Consider the following 19,986-nt stretch of genomic DNA (forward strand, 5'->3'; position numbering starts at 1 on the left):
GATCTGAGAAATCTCGTATGAAGACAACCATGCAAATAACCCCCCCAAGGTGGCTGAGAGCGGATTTTACCGACGATAATTACTGTTTGAACTTGAAAGACCAAAGCGCAACACTTTGCAAAAACGCAGCAATTGTCCTCTTGACCATTGTACTCTTGTTGATGTCATGATCAATCATGATTTGACATGTAAACTGACTCAAGACACCTACAATTTTGTGCCCATGATGACAAAGCATGGCAGCACAATCTTTCTCATGATCACTTGATGTAACTTGACCCCTAAACCTAGCTAACTTGACCCCTTGGGATAAAAAGACCATCTTTGTAACTCTTTGCACACTTTGACATATTTACAATGAATAAAAAAAATTATTCCACCTAGGACCTCAAGCTTGATCTTCCATAAGATCATAGCCACACTTTTATGCTTTTGACAAAATTTGAAAGACAAAATTTATTTTTTGACTACTATGACTATAGGATACTAACACTGGCTCCAATGGGGATGGCATCCTCCCTATGAGGTGCCAAGAACACCATAGACCAAGTGTGTAACCATTGGGCTTATCGACTTCTTGACGTAACTCCAAACTGACTCAAACTGACTCAAAAACTTATTACATTCTGAAAAAATGGCAGTAGGCCATCAAAATCTCAGGGCCTTCTCTTCGGGCTTCAAATTTTGATAATCAGCTGCCCACACCTGCAGTACTGAAAATTAAATGAATATATACAATGTAGTGATGAAATTCAGCTGAATTCAAGTGAAATAATGCTTGAGGAACCTGCCATTCACAGGTCCTCCAGTAAGAAACTCCCCTGTTAAATCTTGTAGCAAGTATGCATTGCTCCCGTGAAATGCTGCAACCTTGAAAGGTCCCTTCCAAAGGTTTTCAAATTTACCATGCTTCCCTTTTTCTTCATTTCTAGCATCCCATTTTAAAACCAAGTCACCAGCTTGAAAGTCCTCAACCTTTGTCCTCCAATCAAAGATTTTCTTTATCTTGTCCTGAATTGTCTGAGTGTTGTTGTACACCTCCTCTCTACTTTGTTGCAGCTGAATCATTTGGTTAATCCTCCTTTGCATGTCATTTGGTTCTGTATCCTCTTCCTGCAATAATTTCATGACTGGAATTCCCAAAGAAGAAGGGAAAATAACATTTGTCCCATACACTACCTCGAAAGGAGACATACCAATTGATTTTTTGGTATTTACCTGATCAACCCACAAGGCATAAATTAACATTTTGTGCCATGTTTTCTTGTTATCCTGTAGCAATTTCTTACCAGAATTTTGTTAGAGGACTCAGCTAAGCCATTACCTTGTGGGTAATATGTTGTTGAGCGATCAAGTACAATGTGATATTTGTGACAAAATTCAACCATTCTTTTAGACTTAAAGGCAACAGCATTGTCTGTGATTAATTTATAAGGACAACAAAATCTCGAAAGAATGTTACCTTCTAGGAATTGAATGATGACTGTATCCGTGGCTTGCCTGGTTGGTATCGCTTCTATCCATTTTTTGAAATAATATGTGGCTATTATAATCCATTTGTGTTGACCTAAAGATGAGGGATGGATTTCCCCAATGAAATCCAAACCCCACTTCGAAAAAGGTGCCTGCACTGCAATAGGTTTCAAGGGTAAGGGTAAAAGCTTTCTCTTTCCTTCAAAAATATGGCATTCATGGCAGCTTGATACCCTTTTGTACACATCAGCAAATAAAGATGGCCAGTAAAAGCCAGCCCTCAAGATCTTATTTGTTGTGGCTTTCCAAAAATGATGCCCTTCACAATCTTCTTTATGAAATTCCTCCATAACCTTCTGGGCCTCGTCCTACGACAAACAATTTAACAACACACCTCCTGAATCTTTCGAATAGAGAAATTGATTTAAGATGTAGAATTTTACAGCCTTCAACTTCAAAAATCTTGCTTTTGTTTTGGTCAACTCTAGAGGAGCCTGTAAATGTTGCAAAACATAAATTATGTCAGCATACCAAGGGGAGGAGAGAAACCTTTCGAATACCTGTTGAGTAGATTCTTCATTGTTGTCATTAGACAAACGAGCAATAACGTTTATGTCCAACACACTGAGATATGAATCTGCCACCAATTTGGCCAATCCTTGAACCTTTATCAACTTAGTAGGTTTAATCTCCACATCATACTCCAAAATTGTTGCTATCCATCTGCCCCTCCGGCCTTCAGGATCTAACAGTCTTAAAATGTCCTTCACAACAACATTAGGAACATATGCAACCACATGGGAATGGAGCACATAGACTCTGAAATCCTTCAAAGCCTTTACCAATGCATATGCTTGTTTCTCCATAATGTTATACTTGATGGAAGAATTTCTTAGACCTCTACTGAAGAATGTTATGGGCTGCTCATTACCTTGCTGATTTTTCTGCAAGAGGACCACTGCAATAGTGTGCTCGGATGCAAAAGAAAAAATGATGAAATCTCTAGCATAATTTGGACTTGCCAAAACAGGAGCAGTAGCTAAAGCCTTTTTAATCTCTTCAAAATATTTCTTATTTTCAAGAGTCCATCTGATTTCACTTTCCTTCCTTAGCATGTCAGTCAAAAATCTGATAATTTCTGCTAAATTAGGAATGAACCTCCTCAAAAAGTTAATTTGGCCCAAAAATGACTGTACCTCCTTTTTACTCCTGGGGATATCAATTTTCTGAATTGCAGCCACTCTGTTTGGATCAATTTTGATGCCATCTTTTGAGATGATATGCCCAAGCAACTTGCCCTCCTCCATTGCAAAATGGGACTTCTTCAGGTTCAAGGATATGCCATACCTCATGCACTTCTCAAAAACTTGTCTCAAATGTTTCAAATGGTCAAAATCAGAATCTGAAAAAACAATGATATCATCAAGATAAATGACAATAAACTTATCCTTTTCATCGGTGAATGCAATATCCATGGCCCTCTGAAAGGTGGCCCCTACATTCATCAGCCCAAAGGGCATTTTGGCATACATGAAGGTACCCCAAGGAGTGATGAAAGTTGTCTTTTCTTGGTCATCCGGATGCACCAAGATCTGATTATACCCTGAAAAACCATCAAGCATGGACATTCTTCTCGAGCCAACCACCTTCTGCAATATATGATCCATCTTAGGGAAGGGGTAATTGTCCTTTAAAGACACCTTGTTGAGATTTCTGAAGTCTACACAAAGCCTTATCTCTCCTGTTTTCTTCCTCACAAGTACCAAATTTGACAACCATTTTGAAAATCTAAGGGGAACAATAATCTTTGCATCAAATAGTTTATTGACTTCCTTTTCAATGAAAGGCAACAATAAAGGATTTGTTCTTCTTAACTTTTGCTTAAAAGACTTTCGATCTTTTTTTATTGGGATGGTATGTTGAATGATACTTTTGTCATGTACTTTAAGATCCTCATATTCCCATGCAAAAACATCTGAATACTCCCTCATCAGGTCAAGGTATTTATTTCTAACTTCAGGAGTCAAGGATTTTGAGAGCTTAACGAACTTAGGCTGTTGTCAGGTTCCTATATTGCAGTCTTCTGCTTCTGTTTCAGAGGGAATTACTCTAGGATTCTTTGCCACATCATTTTGGTCAAACAATTCTTCAAGAGGCACCAAACCTTTCAGAGTTATGTTGTTTTTCAATTGTATAACATCCTTTTCTGCTATCTGGTTTACAAATCATCCAAATCTGATCCTAAACTCTGTTGTTCATCCCCCCCAAGACAATTTTCTTGATCTATATGTGAATTAGAAAACTCTTCAGTCATTTGCAGAAAACTAACCAGCTATTTATCATCTTTGAAAACTTGCCAACACTTCACATTATCGGGGACTGCTGACCTATGTTTGACTTGTATTTCATATTTCCTATTAGGATAAATGGGAATCCTAAATGTACTAGCTAAGATGGCCAATACATCAGCAATTGCATTCTGTTCTCTAGGAATCAATGACGGATTATATTTAGGAAACGTTTGCAGCATTTCTATAGGCCCTCATCCGAGGATGTCTGGTTTGATACTCACCTTTGGTTTGGTTGATAACCAATTCTGAATCACCATGGACTGAAATTCGCTTTGCTCCCAAATCTTTCAAAGTTTGCAGCCCTATAATCAGCGCTTCATATCCAGCCTATTGTTTGTGTAATCAAAGGCTAATTTGTAGGAACACAACCATGATTTATCCACCTTTGGGCTCATTATCCATACTCCAGCTCCAGCCCCTTCTTTACTCACTGCCCCATCAAAATCCATGTTCCAAAGGCCCTCTTCATCATCATTATGTTTTGATTTTGTTTCCTGCAATTCACCTACAATCTCCTCTGATGTGTTGTCCCTGTTTTGATCATCTTCCTCCAAGCATAGATCATTGTATAAAATAAAGGAATCCATATCAGAATGCACCAAATAAATAGGATGGTTTTGAGGTCTTTCCTTACCACTTACCATATACTTCATCGTTGTTTCCCGGTACAATCTCCTTGGTTGTCCAAAAACAGGGATTGTGGCATATGACATGTCCATTTGTAGAGTTCCCTTCAATTTTGCAAACCATGATCTTGACAGCAACATACTGAATTTTGGGGGAATGTCAGCCACAACTATGTCCATCACTAAGCTCTTTGCTGGGATTTGGGTGAGGGAGACCACCAAATCTTTAATCAAACCCAAGCATTTCACCTTACTTGAATCAAAGGAGAAAAGATCTTTGTAAGGCCTTGTAATATCTAAACCAAGCTTTTCCATGACAACCTTCGGCATTAAATTGTGTGATGCAACTGAATCTAACATGGCATTGTGTAGGATCAAATCATGCACATTCAAACTGACATAAAAAGGTGGCACATCTCCATCTTGAGAATCCCCATCAACTTTTGGGCCAAAAAGCAATTTCGGATGATCATCACTTAAATTGGCAGTGTCTAACACTTCACCTATCTTCAATGCTTTGACAAATTTTATTCTTCTACCATCATTCTTAATCAATTCATTAAAAGGAATAGAAATTCTGATTTTTGATATCTCATTCTCCAAACCAAAATATGATTGACTTTTTTCTACCTCTTTGGTGGCTGCATCTTTTTTTCCAGGAATTCCTTTGGAGGATCGACCTTCTTTTTGTTGCAGGAAGGTACATCAACTTGGGCTTTCTTGGGAGGCTTTACTGGGACCTTTTTATTTCTCAAATTGTATTGTCTTTGTACCTCCAAAATGGCATTTTGGTATCCCATCTTGTAATCTTCTGATTCCATCTGCATAATGTCTTCCTGTGGCTGAGAAAACATGTCTTGTTCCTCCTTTGTCAAAAAGACATCATACCCTTCCTCACCAAAATAATGAATCTGATCTTGATCTTCTGTTGTCTCCTCATCTTCTGCATAATTCTGTTGAAAAGGAGGCCTAATCTGCTGCTGATCTCCTTGGTTTCTTTGCTTTATCTGCACTTGGGGCCTCCGAATGTTTGGATTTCTAACTTGAGGAGGAGCTTGCTGATCTCTTCCAACACATTTGTTTACTAGGGTCAACTTCTCCACTGTTTTCACCATGACCTGTAGCTTATTGTCCGGATATGAAGCCTCTTCTTTAGCTCCTCGTTTTCCAGCCTTCATTTTGGCCTTCTTGTTCAACAAATTGGTCTCTACCCCAACTGCATTTTTCTACATATATTCTAAAATAGTTGGATCTCTTTCCCTCAACTAATATGCAAGTTTTGCATCAAAAGCATATGGGTAGTGAAGCAGAGCCAATCCCAGAGGAGGCTTAAGTTCAGCTGGTATTGAATTGTAGACTTTGTTGAATCTAGCTGAAAAACCTTGAACTGTTTCACCTGGTGCTCTTCTTAAATTATCATACTTAGCCAATATTTGAAGAGGGTTCTTTTTTACTTCCCACCTGGCAAGAAAGCTTTGTTCTAGTTGCTGGAAATTTGCAATACTTGCAGTTGGCAGACTTCTGAACCATTTCTTCACCTCTCCCGAAAAACTCTGAGCAAAAAGCCTTATCTTGGCATCCTCATGGTCCACCTCTTCCAAATCTATAAAATCATTTAGTTTGTCAACATGTTGTTGTGTTGTCAAAACCCTTGTACCATCAAACTGAGGCAATCTTTGATCGTAGTTTAGGGGCAAATCATGAAGTTGGCCCTGCAAAATTAATGGTGCATAACGAGCAGCCATGACTAAATGAGATGAACTGGTACGGGCTTGTGGAGTCTGAAATGAAGAGGAAGAAGGTATAGGGACTAATATTTGAGTGGCTGATGCAGGAGTAAAAACAGTTGACACAATAGGGGTGAAAATCAGTGGAATGATCAATGGAGCAGAAAATGGTGAGATAGAGACAGTTGGGACAGAATGGAATAATTTGGAGGATTTAGTGGCAGCTTCGTGGAGCTGATGGACAAGATCTTCAAGCTTATGGAATTTAGCCCAGATATCTTGCTCTGCTTCTAATACACCTTGCTTTTGAAAATAAATAGAAGATTGCAACTTTGACTGATCAAACTTTGTATCTAACAAACTACCTTCTGATTTGGATCTGAAAAGACTTTGTGCAAACCTCAAATCAAATTGGATGTAGTCTATTGACTCGATTTTTTTAGGTAGGGACAGGGATCTTTCTATGACACTGATCTTGGTTTCTTTTGCAAGCTTCTTCTTTCGAAACAACTCCTCTGGACTATCCAAAACTTCAGGTGGGTTATGATCTGGATGATGTTTGGTGTATACTTTCCTAGAAGCCAGATATCCTTAAAAAGAATTGATTTCAGTTGATCTTAAAATCACTAACAATTTGGGCAAATATTCAGCCAATTGGTGTCTAGTTCTCTGACACCCTCGAGAACTAGATCTAGTCTCTAATTGCATATTTTTTCGAGGGAAAAGCTTTCGCTCCCCGGCAACGGCGCCAAAATGTTAGGTCTCTGTAATTTTCCCTAGGCTGAGGACAGAAATTCAGACGCACCCACAAAACCACTTGCAAGCTAGAATCTAGCACTTCTAGCTTTAGAGAGGGCTCTCTCTGTCTAGGAAGTTAAATTACTAAGATGTTAGGCTAGGTATAGTGCTCAGTAGGGAATGAATTTTAAAGGCTTGTTGGTAGGAAAGGAGACAAATCCATTGGGCATACGGTCATGCCTACCTGATTATGTTTCCAGTGATGAAATGAAAAGAAAATGGAGATTCCACAGGGGTGAGATAGGTAGTCTCTTTGGAGCTTTTTAGTCTGAGTTCGTTGTAGGAGGGTGAGTGAAGAAAAAATGGAAAATGACAAAAGAGCATCAAGCATCAAGATGAATACTAACTGTCATTTTAGCAGAAAACATAGATGTCTAGTAAACTGAAACAGAGCATTGTTCAGGGTGAATTCTGAATCAAATATTGTTTAACTAAACAAGATATATTCAAAGCTTGATTGTCATATAAGATAACTTACACAGAAAGTAAGCACGTCGCCAAAGAAAACTAACTTAAGAATCCCTACAAATTTCACCTTTGTATTTTATTCACTATAAAAATATCTCAAAAATAAGTGCAATACAATGTCCTTTTCTCCTTAACCTGACCAACAACTTTTTCCTTTACATTCATATCATTAATACGCCCAAAATGAGTCAATTCCCACCTCTAGGGGTCGAATTCCTCATTAGGATTTTCAGTTTCTAACTTCTGCAATGAAAATAGAACTGACTGCTAAAGACTAGGGACTGCATAACTAGATCTTTTCTAAGCATTTTACATTAATTTCTCAACCCCAAATCGAGCTTGTGAGTCACTGAATGCCTTATTACAATTACCTAAACCATAAAAACAAATTACGGCAAGTTTTGACTAAGTAAACTTGTTCAAAAAGAAGTTTGTCTAGAAGCGCAGCGAACTCCCTAATTCTCCAGAAATGCAAAAATGCAGCAAGCAAACGCAACGCTCCATGGTTGTGATATCTCTGGTTGATTTCTGAGCTACTTGGTGACTTCATCATGTATGAACAAGCCTGAACATGCATATTTTCCCCATTGGAAGATTTCTTTTACCGCACAAAGCCTCCAACTTTGACAAATTCTTCTATAGCTAAAAATGCAGCGCCAGTTTCAAAAGCGCAGCACCATCGTTTTTCATGGTTTGAGTGACAGTGATGTTTCTAGACAAGCTGCACATGTTAATGATGATGTTGACACTACAATAACCATGCCATATACCCCTTTCAAGCCTTCCTTCACCAAAAATGCAAAATGTTCATCTCCACACCAAAAACCCTAACCCTAAGGCTAGCTAGGGTACAAAATACTGTGAAAGTTGCTTCTTCAAAACATAACTTCAGAATCCTAACTAAATGTGGTTGCAAAAGGGACTATATGCAAAACATTATCACCTGGAACTTCAACCCCATAAACAAGCATATTTTAGGCAAAGTCAAAAATCAAAACTGTGTTATTTTACCCCTTCCAGCATTCAAACTTTGGCTGCCTCAGCCAACAGGTCTAACTTGCCTCTATCTTTCTCTTGCATCTCCTTTAACTGTTGTTTGGTGGCTCTTAATTCTTTCCTCATAGATAGATTCTGCCTGCATATATTTTTCATTTGCCTGTGTAGTGGAAGGGATCTGCTCAACATGTATTTGGCATTGTCCATGGCTGGGTGATAGATGTCCAGAAGATCACTCATTTGTTTCCTGGCCATTTCATCATGTTGCTTGAGCTTAGAAATCTCCCTATGAGCCTCCTTCAGTTGCCTTCTCAACCTATTAAAGGTGTGCTTCCCCTCATCTACCTCTGTCTTCTCTTCTTGCATTGTCTTCTCTTCTTAGATTTGTAGCTTTCTAGATGAGGATCTAGTAACCCTAGTTGTTGGAACTTCTGCCTTCTTAACATCCTCTTTGATTACCTTTTCTTTGCCCTTGGATTTGGCAGCAGCTAGTGTAGCTTTAACCACTGGCACATCTTCACTAGGTTGAGTTGTCTTTTCTAGAATAACCTTCTTTAGTTACCTATTTTCCTGCTACAATTGTGCAATCATCAAATGGGCCTTCTTCAATTATTCTTGCATTTCTGCAATCTCCCTGACTTTATAATCAACAACTTCATCTTCTGGTATGGTCTCCATGGTTTCAAATGTCTGCTCCAAGGGCAGCCTTTTTGCAGCAGACCTACTGAGGGGTTTCTTAGGGACATCCACCACTTCTGGGGAAAATTGTAGCTTCTTGCCTCTATTGTTTCCTGTAGACTACACTATAGTTGAGGGCCTCTTCACTAAACTTCAGTTGGTGATTGAATGTCCTTTACCACTGCTGAGGGTTTCTCCTTCTTGCTTAAGGGACTAGTTAGCACATCATCCACCAGGTTTGAAGAATCAACAAATGACTACCATGATTGATTTCTTTTATTCAGCTCCTCCAATACCAACAACTTAGTTAAGGAACAGTGGAAAAGGCTTGGTTCCATTTGACTTTGTTACCCCTACACTTTGTTAGCCATCTTACTGAGACTCCTGAATAGATAGAAGGGCAAATTCAAGGGGCTCTTCCCAGTAAAATGCATCAAGAGTCTGAAATGGTATTGATAAATCCTTCCAAACCTACCCTCACGTGTGAAATACCTCTGAATAGGTTTGAAAAGCTTGTTGTGATGTTCAAGTAGATACGCTTTAGGAACAATGGACCCATACTCCTTGTCTCTATACTCGGGCTTCAAAAAGTCTTTATAATGGGCAATATTAAGGGGCATGCCCTTGAACAATTGCTCTCCCTGAAAGGGAATCTCTATTGCATATGCTATTGTGACCTCTATAACTAGAAAGTTGAGCGCTCCCACCTATAACTGGAAAGTTGAGCGCTCCCACCTTAGCCTCCAACCCATTAAAGATCATGGAAAACTCCTTAATAAGTTGTGCATTATACCTTTGAATCTTTTCACAAAACCTGATACATCCCACCTACTCAAAATCAACTCTAATTGTTGGGTCTGCATTGATGAATGTGAGGTCTTGTGGTTCAAAATTCAAATCTGACAATAGTACCTCCCTTGTGCTTTCTTCCCTCTAGAGTTGACATGGTTCCTTGTTTGCAGCATGGGACACTATAGGGTTTTAATGCAAACTTAATTTGTGCAACAAGTAATAGCAATAATGAAAAGAGGCCCCAAATTTTAACTTTGATAGCAAATTAAGAAGGAAACCCTATATAACACAAACCAATCAGCACAAATACCTGCTGGAAATCCCAAGACAACTAATACATTTTTTATTCTAGTGGTAGAAAATTCAAAATACAGGCACAGCGCATGAGAAGATAGGCTTTCAAACACCTCTAAGGCATAAACAATTATGGTAGGCGCTTTAATTCAGTCGAAAGGCATGGCACACTTTGCATATGGAGGCTCCACAGAGAAAAAACACAGACTTGGCAAACACAAGCACAAAAATGCAGCACGCAGAGAAAGCGTAGCAATTAGCAGAAAGCACAGCGAATGGAAAAAACATAGCGATGGCAAAAAACACAGTGATGATGAAATTAGGTATCTTGCAGGTTTCTATGCTATTTTCTCAGCTCATGCATGTAATTAGGTAACCATTCAAGACCAAGGAACTAAAATAAACAGGAATTTGCACCTGTGGGAGAGATTTTATCACCGGGTTGAGAGAAATGCAGCACTGTGTGGAATTCAATGCTCCCCTGCCTCCTTTGCGCAGCAACCAAGCGCAACCACCAACGAACATCTGATGGGAATAATGGAAATCTGAGAAATCTCATATGAATACAACCATGCAAATAACCCCAAGGTGGCTAAGAGCAGATTTTGGTGGCAATAATTACGGTTTGAACATGAAAGACCAAAGTGCAGCAATTGTCCTCTTGACCATTGTACTCTTGCCGATGTTATGACCAATCATGATTTGACATGTAACTCACTCAAGACACCTACAATTTTGTGCCCGTGATGACAAAGCATGGCAACACAATCTTTCTCATGATCACTTGATGTAACTTGACCCCTAGAGCTAGCTAACTTGACCCCTTGGGATAAAAAGACCATCTCTGTAACTCTTTACACACTTTGACATATTTACAATGAACAAAAAAAATTATTCCACGTAAGACCTCAAGCTTGATCTTCCACAAGATCATAGCCACACTTTTATGCTTTTGACAAAATTTAAAAGACAAATTATTATTTGACTAGTATGACTATAGGATACTAACAAATACTATAAGGGTTTTGCTCATAAACCCTAATCTATCAAAGACTCTAGGATTTCAATACTCAACAAACCCTAATGGACTAGGGTTTCTATAATAGTATCAAAACCCCAAACATGCCATTATGATAAAAACCCCAAACATCAAAAGAATAATATTTTCTAGATTTCACCAATATCCTTAAGTAGATTAGGGTTTTCACATTAACACCAACATACCCTTAGATTCTTGGTTGTCCCCATATTCGATTTTATGTATTTACTCATAGTATCGTTGCCCTTGCTCGGTAGTTCCGTAGCAGGTGCTTTCGGACGTTTTCTAGGTTCAGAAGGAACCGCCATAGTAACCACCACGTGCGTTTCATTATCTTCTATCTTATCCTTGACTGCTTCTCATGAAGTTGCACCGGGAGCTAGTGCTTGCTATCTAAAAATTGCTCCACGGATCTTCTCTGAAATGTTTGATGCTTCTTGGGGCTCCTTTGGCGACCGTGAAGTCACCGGATGAATCGCCGAGTAGATGGATTCGATCCGGACGCTGCAGTTGCTCCGCGGCGATACGGACTCGACTCGCTCTATGGGAACTACCCTGGGCACCATAGCATGTCGGGAATAAGGGGGGGGACATACTGGACGTAAAAACCCCCGGCTGGCTGTGCTGCCCCGCCTTTCGATACACAGTTGAGGATATCACGAACGCTACAGGTGTGGGAGCGATCGATCCCCTGCGGCGAGGAGATCCCACGCACAGGTTGGGGAAGGCGGGCGGCGGCTAAGGGCGGGCCTCGCATATGGGTAGCAAGAGGGCGCTTATGCCCGGGCTTTAGGGGGCCTTATGGGGAAGAGTCCAATAGGGACAGCACACCCCCCACTTCAAGCGCACCTCTGTATCGACTGAATAACTGGAAGAGTATAGTCGGTGGAACCGGTGAACCACGCATTCTGAGCTGGTTGGATGCGTGGGGCAGAGGGCTCGTAGTACACTCAACTATTGATCGATCCCCCTCTTTTTCTACTGACTTTCATAGGGGGGGGGCGAATCAGCGGGAAGGAAGAAGGGGCCCAAGCAGATGCCGTACACTTACTTGAGTGGCAAAGGAAAGCGATAACGAATGGCGCCTTTCTTTACTGATTCACTTTGGTAGGTTATAACGCGCGCGAGGGGAAGGTTCAATTTACTTATTGGGTGGGGGGGCTTATGGTCGAGCCTGCTTGCGCATCCTGAAAGGTCAACCCAGTAAGGTCCTGTCCTGATCAACCCTTCTAACTCTTTGAGGGGAAGAAATCATAGTACCTTTCCCTTCTCAAGAAGGGCAGGATACTACTTTCTTCCCCTCAAACGGGACCCTTCGCTATGCTCTTTGAGGGGAAAAAATACTATAGAGGGGGAAGTTGGGGGGGGGGGGGGGGGGGGGATCCTGTTCGGACATACGGTGGTTGTTACCCTTAAGAACCATAATATCAAGTTGGTGAGCCGTGTGATGGGAAACCTCCCCGCACGGTTCGGAGAGCACTTAATTAGAATGTTCCTGGGGGTACCACATCATTGCAAGGGTAACAGAGCTCGATTCGCAGATTGGTTCGACCCGGAATTCACTTCCGACCCTGTGTTTGATAGCCCGACCGTAGTTATGCCAATTGTGGTTACATTCGTAAGTAGCTTGGTCCATCCTCATTCCATTTCATATATGTCCGAGGATCCACATAGCCCTCGATTTATGTGTCATTCATCCATTCTTACTTTTTTTACGCCAATGTCGGTTACCGGAGATAACTTTATTCAATTATTCCCGGGATGGGAGGGAGTAGGTCTCGCTCCATATTCGTCAATTAATTTCCGGTCCACACGACTTAAGGCAGATAAAGCAGCTATCAAAGCTATGCTTGTCAATCGAGTAGGTGATTTTGGATCAGCTCTCGGGATTTTGGGTCGTTTTACTCTCTTTCAAACAGTAGACTCCCCGACCATTTCTGCTCGTGCTAGTGCCTTTTCCGAACCCCAAAATGATTTCATTTTCCGCAATATTAGATTTCATGCCATAACTGTTATTCGTATCTCGCCCTTTATTGGTGCTGTTGGAAAATCCGCACAGATAGGATTGCATACTCGGTCACCCGATGCAACGGAGGGTCCCACTCCAGTATCCGCTCCGATTCATGCAGCTACTATGGTAACAGCAGGCGTTCCCATGATAGCGAGGTGCTCCCCTCTATTTGAATACCCACCCACGGCTTTGATTGTTATTGCTTTTGCAGGGGCTATGACGTCATTCTCCGCGGCAACCACTGGAATATTACAGAACGATTCAAAGAGGGTCATAGCTCATCCAACTTGCAGTCAATTAGGCTATATGATCTTTGCTTGCGGCATTTCCAACTATTCGGTTAGCGTCTCTCATTTAATGAATCACGCTTTTTCCAAAGCATTACTATTCTTGAGTGCAGGTCCAGTGATTCATGCCATGTCGGATGAGCAAGATACGCGCAAGATGGGGGGGCTTGCTTCCTCGTTACCTTTTACCTATGCCATGATGCTCATAGGCAGCCTATCTCTAATTGGATTTCCTTTTCCAACTGGATTTTATTCCAAAGATGTGATCTCAGAGCTCGCTTACACCAAATATACCATCAGTGGTAACTTCGCTTTCTGGTTGGGAAGTGTCTCTGTCTCTTCCACTCCTTATCACTCTTTCCGTTCGCTTTTTCCGACATTTCCAGCACCAACTAATCCATTCGGGCGAGACATCTTACGATGTCATGATGCGCCCATTCCGCAGGCCATTCCTTCAATCTTTCTGGCTTTCGGGAGTCTTTTTGTAGGATACTTGGCCAAAGTGTGACCCGTTAGCCCATAAGTAAGTACTGTGACGAAGCGGCTGTTGCTCACCCAACACGATCATACGAGGTAACAATTCACCCAACACGATCATCCAGGGTGAACAAGAATTGGGGATCGGATGCGGGCGAAATTCCCGCCAATGGCTGAGATGCTCAGTCGACTCTCTCCCCCTTTGTAGGGGGGGTCCGGCAGCCCCTGATTCACGAGTGAGCAGAAAAGGGAGGAGGAAAGAGGCCCTGGTGAACCATCGCAATAAGTGAACAGGTGTAAGCTTTGCTGCCCGACAGTATTCAGTACTGACCACACTGAGGGACAGGCCCTAAAGCGAAGGACGGGAACGTTTCGGGCAGTGTGTTCCAATTTTTGGCCTTGCACCGAACATCCAATGGACCATGGACTAAACGGCCACTGTCTGAAAGGACTATGTCCAGGGTCCCGGCCGCCCCCACAAGGTACATCTTGCGCCTATGGGCCGCTATAACTATCCAAGAATACACTCGGAACTGGAGAAAAAACCCGGTGGACCGCCGAGCTACAAGCGACACAAGAGCAGGATTCCCCAAAAAGCCAGGGCTGTGAGTGGCCAAGAGGGCCACTTGGAGACTTGGGATCTCATAAATGCGAGAATCAGCTAGTTCTGAGTAGGGTCATGATAGATAATACCCGAACGATACCCTGAACTGGGGAACCAAAGCTAACGCAAGTTACCTTTTTCCCGGCCCTCCCTTCATTTCATCGAGCACCTGTCCATCCTGCCTAAAATGGAAAGAGACATGATGAAAAGGAGCGAAGCCGCTCGACCAAAGGACCGGCAACGGGGCTCGACCATAAGCCCCCCCACCCAAGAAGTAAATTGAAACTTTAGTTGCTCGACCATCATGTTTCATTAAAGAAAATTTCCAGTTATAGGTTAAGTGAACAGAATGTACATTAGAAAAAACCCTCTCATGGACAGTCGAGCGTGCTTACGCACCCTCACCATATGAATAGTGAGTGACTCCGTCCCTGAAATTCTTCTAATAGATTCTTTATATAACATGAATTACTGTCTATCAAAAGCTGACTCGACCATAAGGATGCTACAGTAGACTCGACCAAAAGGGAGAGGTGTCGTTAGGCCGCTCGACCATAAGGGAGAGGGAGAGGAAATACTCCCTACGGAGCTGAGATTGGAACTGCTTGGATTTAGTCAATACTGCCTTCCTTATTTATGAGATCTTACATGCTTGTTTGGGTGGGCACTTAGAGTTGTATTCTCTTTTGAAGCTACCATTACCTTTCTGTGCAACAGCTACCAGCAGTCTCGGATCGTTTTCACTAACTGCCCTCTTGCTTTTATTCAATACAGAGCCAGCAGACCCCGAAGATGATTCGAAGGGCTTGAGTGGGCTCTTACTTAGAGCCTGGAATACTTCCCTTTACGTGCATGCTACCAACATTTTTCCATCATTTACTTACTGCTTCACCTAACCTTAGTGAATGGAGTTATCCCTAATTTACTTATTGGGTGAGGGGGCTGGTCGAAAGTTCGCTTACTCATCCTTAAAAACCACTTTGCTTTAGCTAGGAATGCTAAGGTAGGTAAATATACTATTGCTATTGGTGGGGGGGCAGGCTTTACCTGGCCAGATACGATTGATTAATGAAAAAAGCACCCTATGAAATGAAATCAACCCCAGCTTTGAAAAGTGCTTCCTTCATCCAACAACTTCAACAAACATACCCCTCTTTCTTTACCGATATGATCGGGAAAACCGGATAGCATACATTGGAGTGCATCCTGAACCACGCACGATTTATCTGCGTAAAGACTATTCGTAGACGTGTCTTTAGCTCTATTTTTGTCGATAAGTGGTGTATACTGGAGCTAGATCTTTTTTATTGAAGGGAAGGAATGATTGGTGTAAGTGACTCTTGTCCCTGGGCGAGCTGCTGGGTTGCGAAGGTATAACGTTGAAGAACATGGAGATTGCGAGGATTGCCTATCTAAAGAAAAATGAGTACCTAGCACGCGGATATAACTAGGGAAAAGGACAAGATAAGATCGTTTTTAAGCCATAACAGGGTGAGTAAGCAAACTCTCGACCAGGGGGAGAGGGTTAACCTTAGAAGGAAAAAACCTTGAGATGGTAGATAGATGATATGGCTTTGTACTATAGTATTAAGTTAAGAGGAGTCGCGTGGCAACGAACAACCTAGCCTGCTTCGCTCGAATAAGACAACCCTTTCCACCCATCGGCCTAACCACGAACCTAAAGGCCATACTCCTTAGGATGCTTAAGCAGGCTCGACTGATAAGGAGAGGACCGGCAGGGTGCGTAAGCACACTCGACTATCAAGGATTGGCAACGGGGCTCGACTGCTAAGGAGAGGTCCGACAGGGCTCGACCAACGGGAGAGGAACTTTAGTTGCTCGACCATAAGCCCCCCACCCAATAAGCAAACCCAAGAGGGCCCTCACCCATATGATGGATGAGCGATAAATCGATGGCGGCCCGGGGGTCGAGCGTTCGTTACCTCACCCTATATTTATTACTTAGGGGTCACTCACTCATTCCGATGGGTGAGGGGCTCGACTGTTAGCCCCCCCACCCAATAAGTAAAATGAAACTTGACACCCGAAGAAATCAAGGCCTAATTTAGACTCTCTCTATATACGAGATTCTGGTACGATCCATAGAAAGAGACAACCCCTGGATGGCTGGGATAAGAAAGAACCGGGCTTACTTGATTGCTTGCTGGCTGATTCGACTGACTCAACTTCTGCTGGAGGATCTGAAACTGCTGCTAGTGGGCCAGGAACTGCTCAACGGCGGGTATGGAACTACTCTACCTAGGTATGCTTATAGGTTTGCTTACTTTGGTGCTGCTAGCTATGGATCTCGATCTCAAAATATGGCTAACCACCTAGGGATGATGTTGTTAGTGGTGCTACTGCTGCTGGAGGCAATGAAATTGGTGGTTTAACGCCTGGCAATGAAATTGGATGATATGCATTTGGGCTTTTGTTTCATTGGTTGATGCCCGTTCCAACTGGATCTTCGGATATGTTATTAGTCTTATACTCGTAGCCAAACATGCCTTAGTTTCAGAGATGTTAGTATTCCACCTGGTGGTACGATCGCGTTGGCACGCTCTTCTATGGGTTAAGGGGCCATATCGAGAGAACGCATGAAACACTGAACGAATAAGCCTCACCTCACTCTTGGAAGGGCTGGCTACCGAATCCATTTATTGAACCAGGGAGCAAAGCTCTCTTACCCGCCTAACCTAGCGCCTCTGTGGATCAATCCCAAAGCTGGTCCCTATTGTCGATGGTGGTTCTGAATCAATAGGATCTGGAACGCACGAAGGAATTAGATCTTCCATAACTGGATCAAGATCAACAGAAACTGGGTCTAGCTCACGAGAATCAGGAACTGGATCACGCTAATTCGGGGGACTGCCTCTGGGTCATCCGTCACTTCATCCCTATAACCAGAATCTGGCTCTCGATCTCAATAATCAAACTTAGAAGGCGTACTGAATGCGGATGTAACTGAATGGATAGCGTATATGCGGGCGTATGGAACTGAATGCGGGGCGTGTATGGATGTGTGATGCGGGGCGTGTAAGATGTAGGAACTGTGTGCCGTATCGGCAAGTCATGGGGTCAAGCGGTATCGATAACAGGCATCGCGGTAGTGCTCAACATAAGGCAAGCGGTAGCAATCAGATCATGCGGGTATCAAGCAGTAGTTGTACTCACCTGGTATCGAGTCACATCATTGCACCTCGCTCCCTTATCACACCTTCCTTCATCATTGAGTAAGATCAACGAATAACATCATCCTGGCCTCTTCTCTCTTCAATTGTTCCTCCCTACAAGTGCTGCTCATTCTCTTATCTGTGCTACTAAATTGAACGATTCTCGGCCTCCATCCATGCATCTTCCTTCCGGTGAGGTCTCCTTTGTCTCGGCTAGCGGCAGCGATCCTCTATTTCTTCTCCCCCGGTCTCGGCTATCGGCAGCTAACTAGGTGCTCCCATCGAGCGGTAGCGATACTCCTTCCCTCATTGAGTCACTTCATTGAGTAACATAATGCATCATCGGCCTCGCGCTTCAAATACTATCATCACTCCCGGCGGATACAATCACAGTGTGTCTGTCTGTTGCATGATCAAATCCTATCCTCGACAGGAGCCATCGTAAGCATTGTCGTCGATTCATGCCTTCGATCCAATTGCTGAACCTAGTGCCGTATCGATAAGTGAGGCGTAGGGTCGAGGGTGTAGGGCGGCGGGTAGAGTTATCGGGTCGAGGGTAGAGAACATGAGGCCCTATAACCCTTGCAGTGGTATATGAAATTTGTCGAGGCTGGTGCCTAGGGTGCTGTTAAGACCCTCGATAAGGTGAAGACTTGTTTCCTTGAACTAATTGGTCTCCATCTCCTCCTGGAACTCCTCCTGTTTCTTTCACTGCTCGTCCTGCTTTATCTTCCTCTTTACAATCTTACTCTCGCTAACCAAGGTATCCATCTGCACCAGGAACACCTTAATAAGCTACAGAACCAACAGAAACAACTCATGCTGGCATTATATCTACATATGGTAGCCAAACTGATACCACTCTACCAGGTCCTCCCTCTCTATCTCCGTAGACATCTAACACTAGACGATTTGCATCTGGAGCTTTCACTTGGTCAAATGCCTTTACCGCTGCTTATGGGTCAACTCGATACGCCCATCCTGGTATTCAATAGGATCTCGAACACACGAAGGGATTAGATCTTCCGTAACTGCATCAACTTCCACGCATGAAAGGTCAACCACTCCATCAACAGAATGAACTACTTTGGCTCCATCAACTGCATCAACATCAACAACAGCAGAAACTCCCTCTAGCTCACCATATTCAGAAACTTTTTCACCATCATTAGGGACTCCCTCTCCCTCATACCTAACTGAATCCCTATCAACTGTAACTCCCTCTCCTTCATCCCTAACCCCAGAGTCTTGACTTCAAATAGTCCATACAGAAAGGGGATGCTTTTAGCCTTTACCTACATATACAATTGGATACACTACCTGCTATATTGCTTTAGACAACCTGTGCTTTTAAATAAAGCACTTTTCTCTTAGGAGAATCCTATTTGATTAGCTCCTTCTCCTTTGCTCATCCTCAGAGCTTCAACACTTTACATCAGACCTACACTTACCTTTGGTTTTACCATAGGTCGGTCTACTTTGCTCAGCCTTTTGAGCTAGCTGCTTAGTACCCCATCCACCTATTTTAGTTAGTCGCCCATTATACCTACTCCTGCTAGTACTTTACCCTTTAGACCTACCTCTTCTGCTCATGCCCTTTCAACAGCTCCCACTTACTATTAGGTCTTACCAAATCATCTTACCTACTTTTCTTTTGCTTTACACCATTTAGGTTTTTGATTTGAAGCCGGGCCGGAGAACCTAGGAACGAAGGAACCAACCAACCAACCAACCAAGAGTATGCTTATTTACCTACGTGCTCAACCACCTTTTAGTACATTCCAGTTTGACCACTACTTCCATTTTGAGATCCTGCTTTGACACCACGAGATACACCTTAACCTCCATATGAGACAGCTTACCTAGTTATTCTTTTACCCTTGAAGCAGTCCCTGTTAGTTTTGTTTTGAAGCTATGGTCCCACAATTACAACCTCAATGCTACTCTCCTTTTTACTTCAATGGAAACACCAACCCTGAAACCCTTTTGATTCGGGAGATCGGAAGCACTTTAGTTAGGACCTATTACTCGGTGCTTAGATAGGCCCTACTCGGTCAGACCTCAGACTTTCAAAGTGACAGCAAGGGGGTACTCATGGTTCTAAATCCTAATCAGGCATACGTAACTAACGGCATACGTAACTAACCTTGTTCACGTAACTAACCCTGTTCCTCTTCTCTCTGATCCCTCCC

At 42.5% G+C, this 19,986-nt stretch overlaps 1 protein-coding gene across 2 annotated transcripts in view; it reads right to left on the reverse strand.

Moving 5' to 3' along the window:
* LOC149142168 (HhH-GPD base excision DNA repair family protein) overlaps positions 1 to 19,986 on the reverse strand; it is a 225,292-nt gene that overhangs the window by 183,505 nt on the left and 21,801 nt on the right. Inside the window, exon 2 of one of the 2 annotated variants that reach the window (XM_089448873.1) lies at positions 10,621 to 10,728. The exons of the other annotated variant lie outside the window; for it this stretch is intronic. Coding sequence (XP_089304999.1) covers positions 10,621 to 10,728 — 108 coding nt within the window. The remainder of the gene's footprint in view (positions 1 to 10,620; positions 10,729 to 19,986) is intronic. 2 annotated transcript variants of the gene reach the window in all.

This window comes from Pinus tabuliformis, chromosome X, assembly GCF_031772625.1.
Source record: "Pinus tabuliformis cultivar Carrire ecotype Pingquan chromosome X, CPIR1, whole genome shotgun sequence".
Classification (NCBI taxonomy): domain Eukaryota; kingdom Viridiplantae; phylum Streptophyta; class Pinopsida; order Pinales; family Pinaceae; genus Pinus; species Pinus tabuliformis.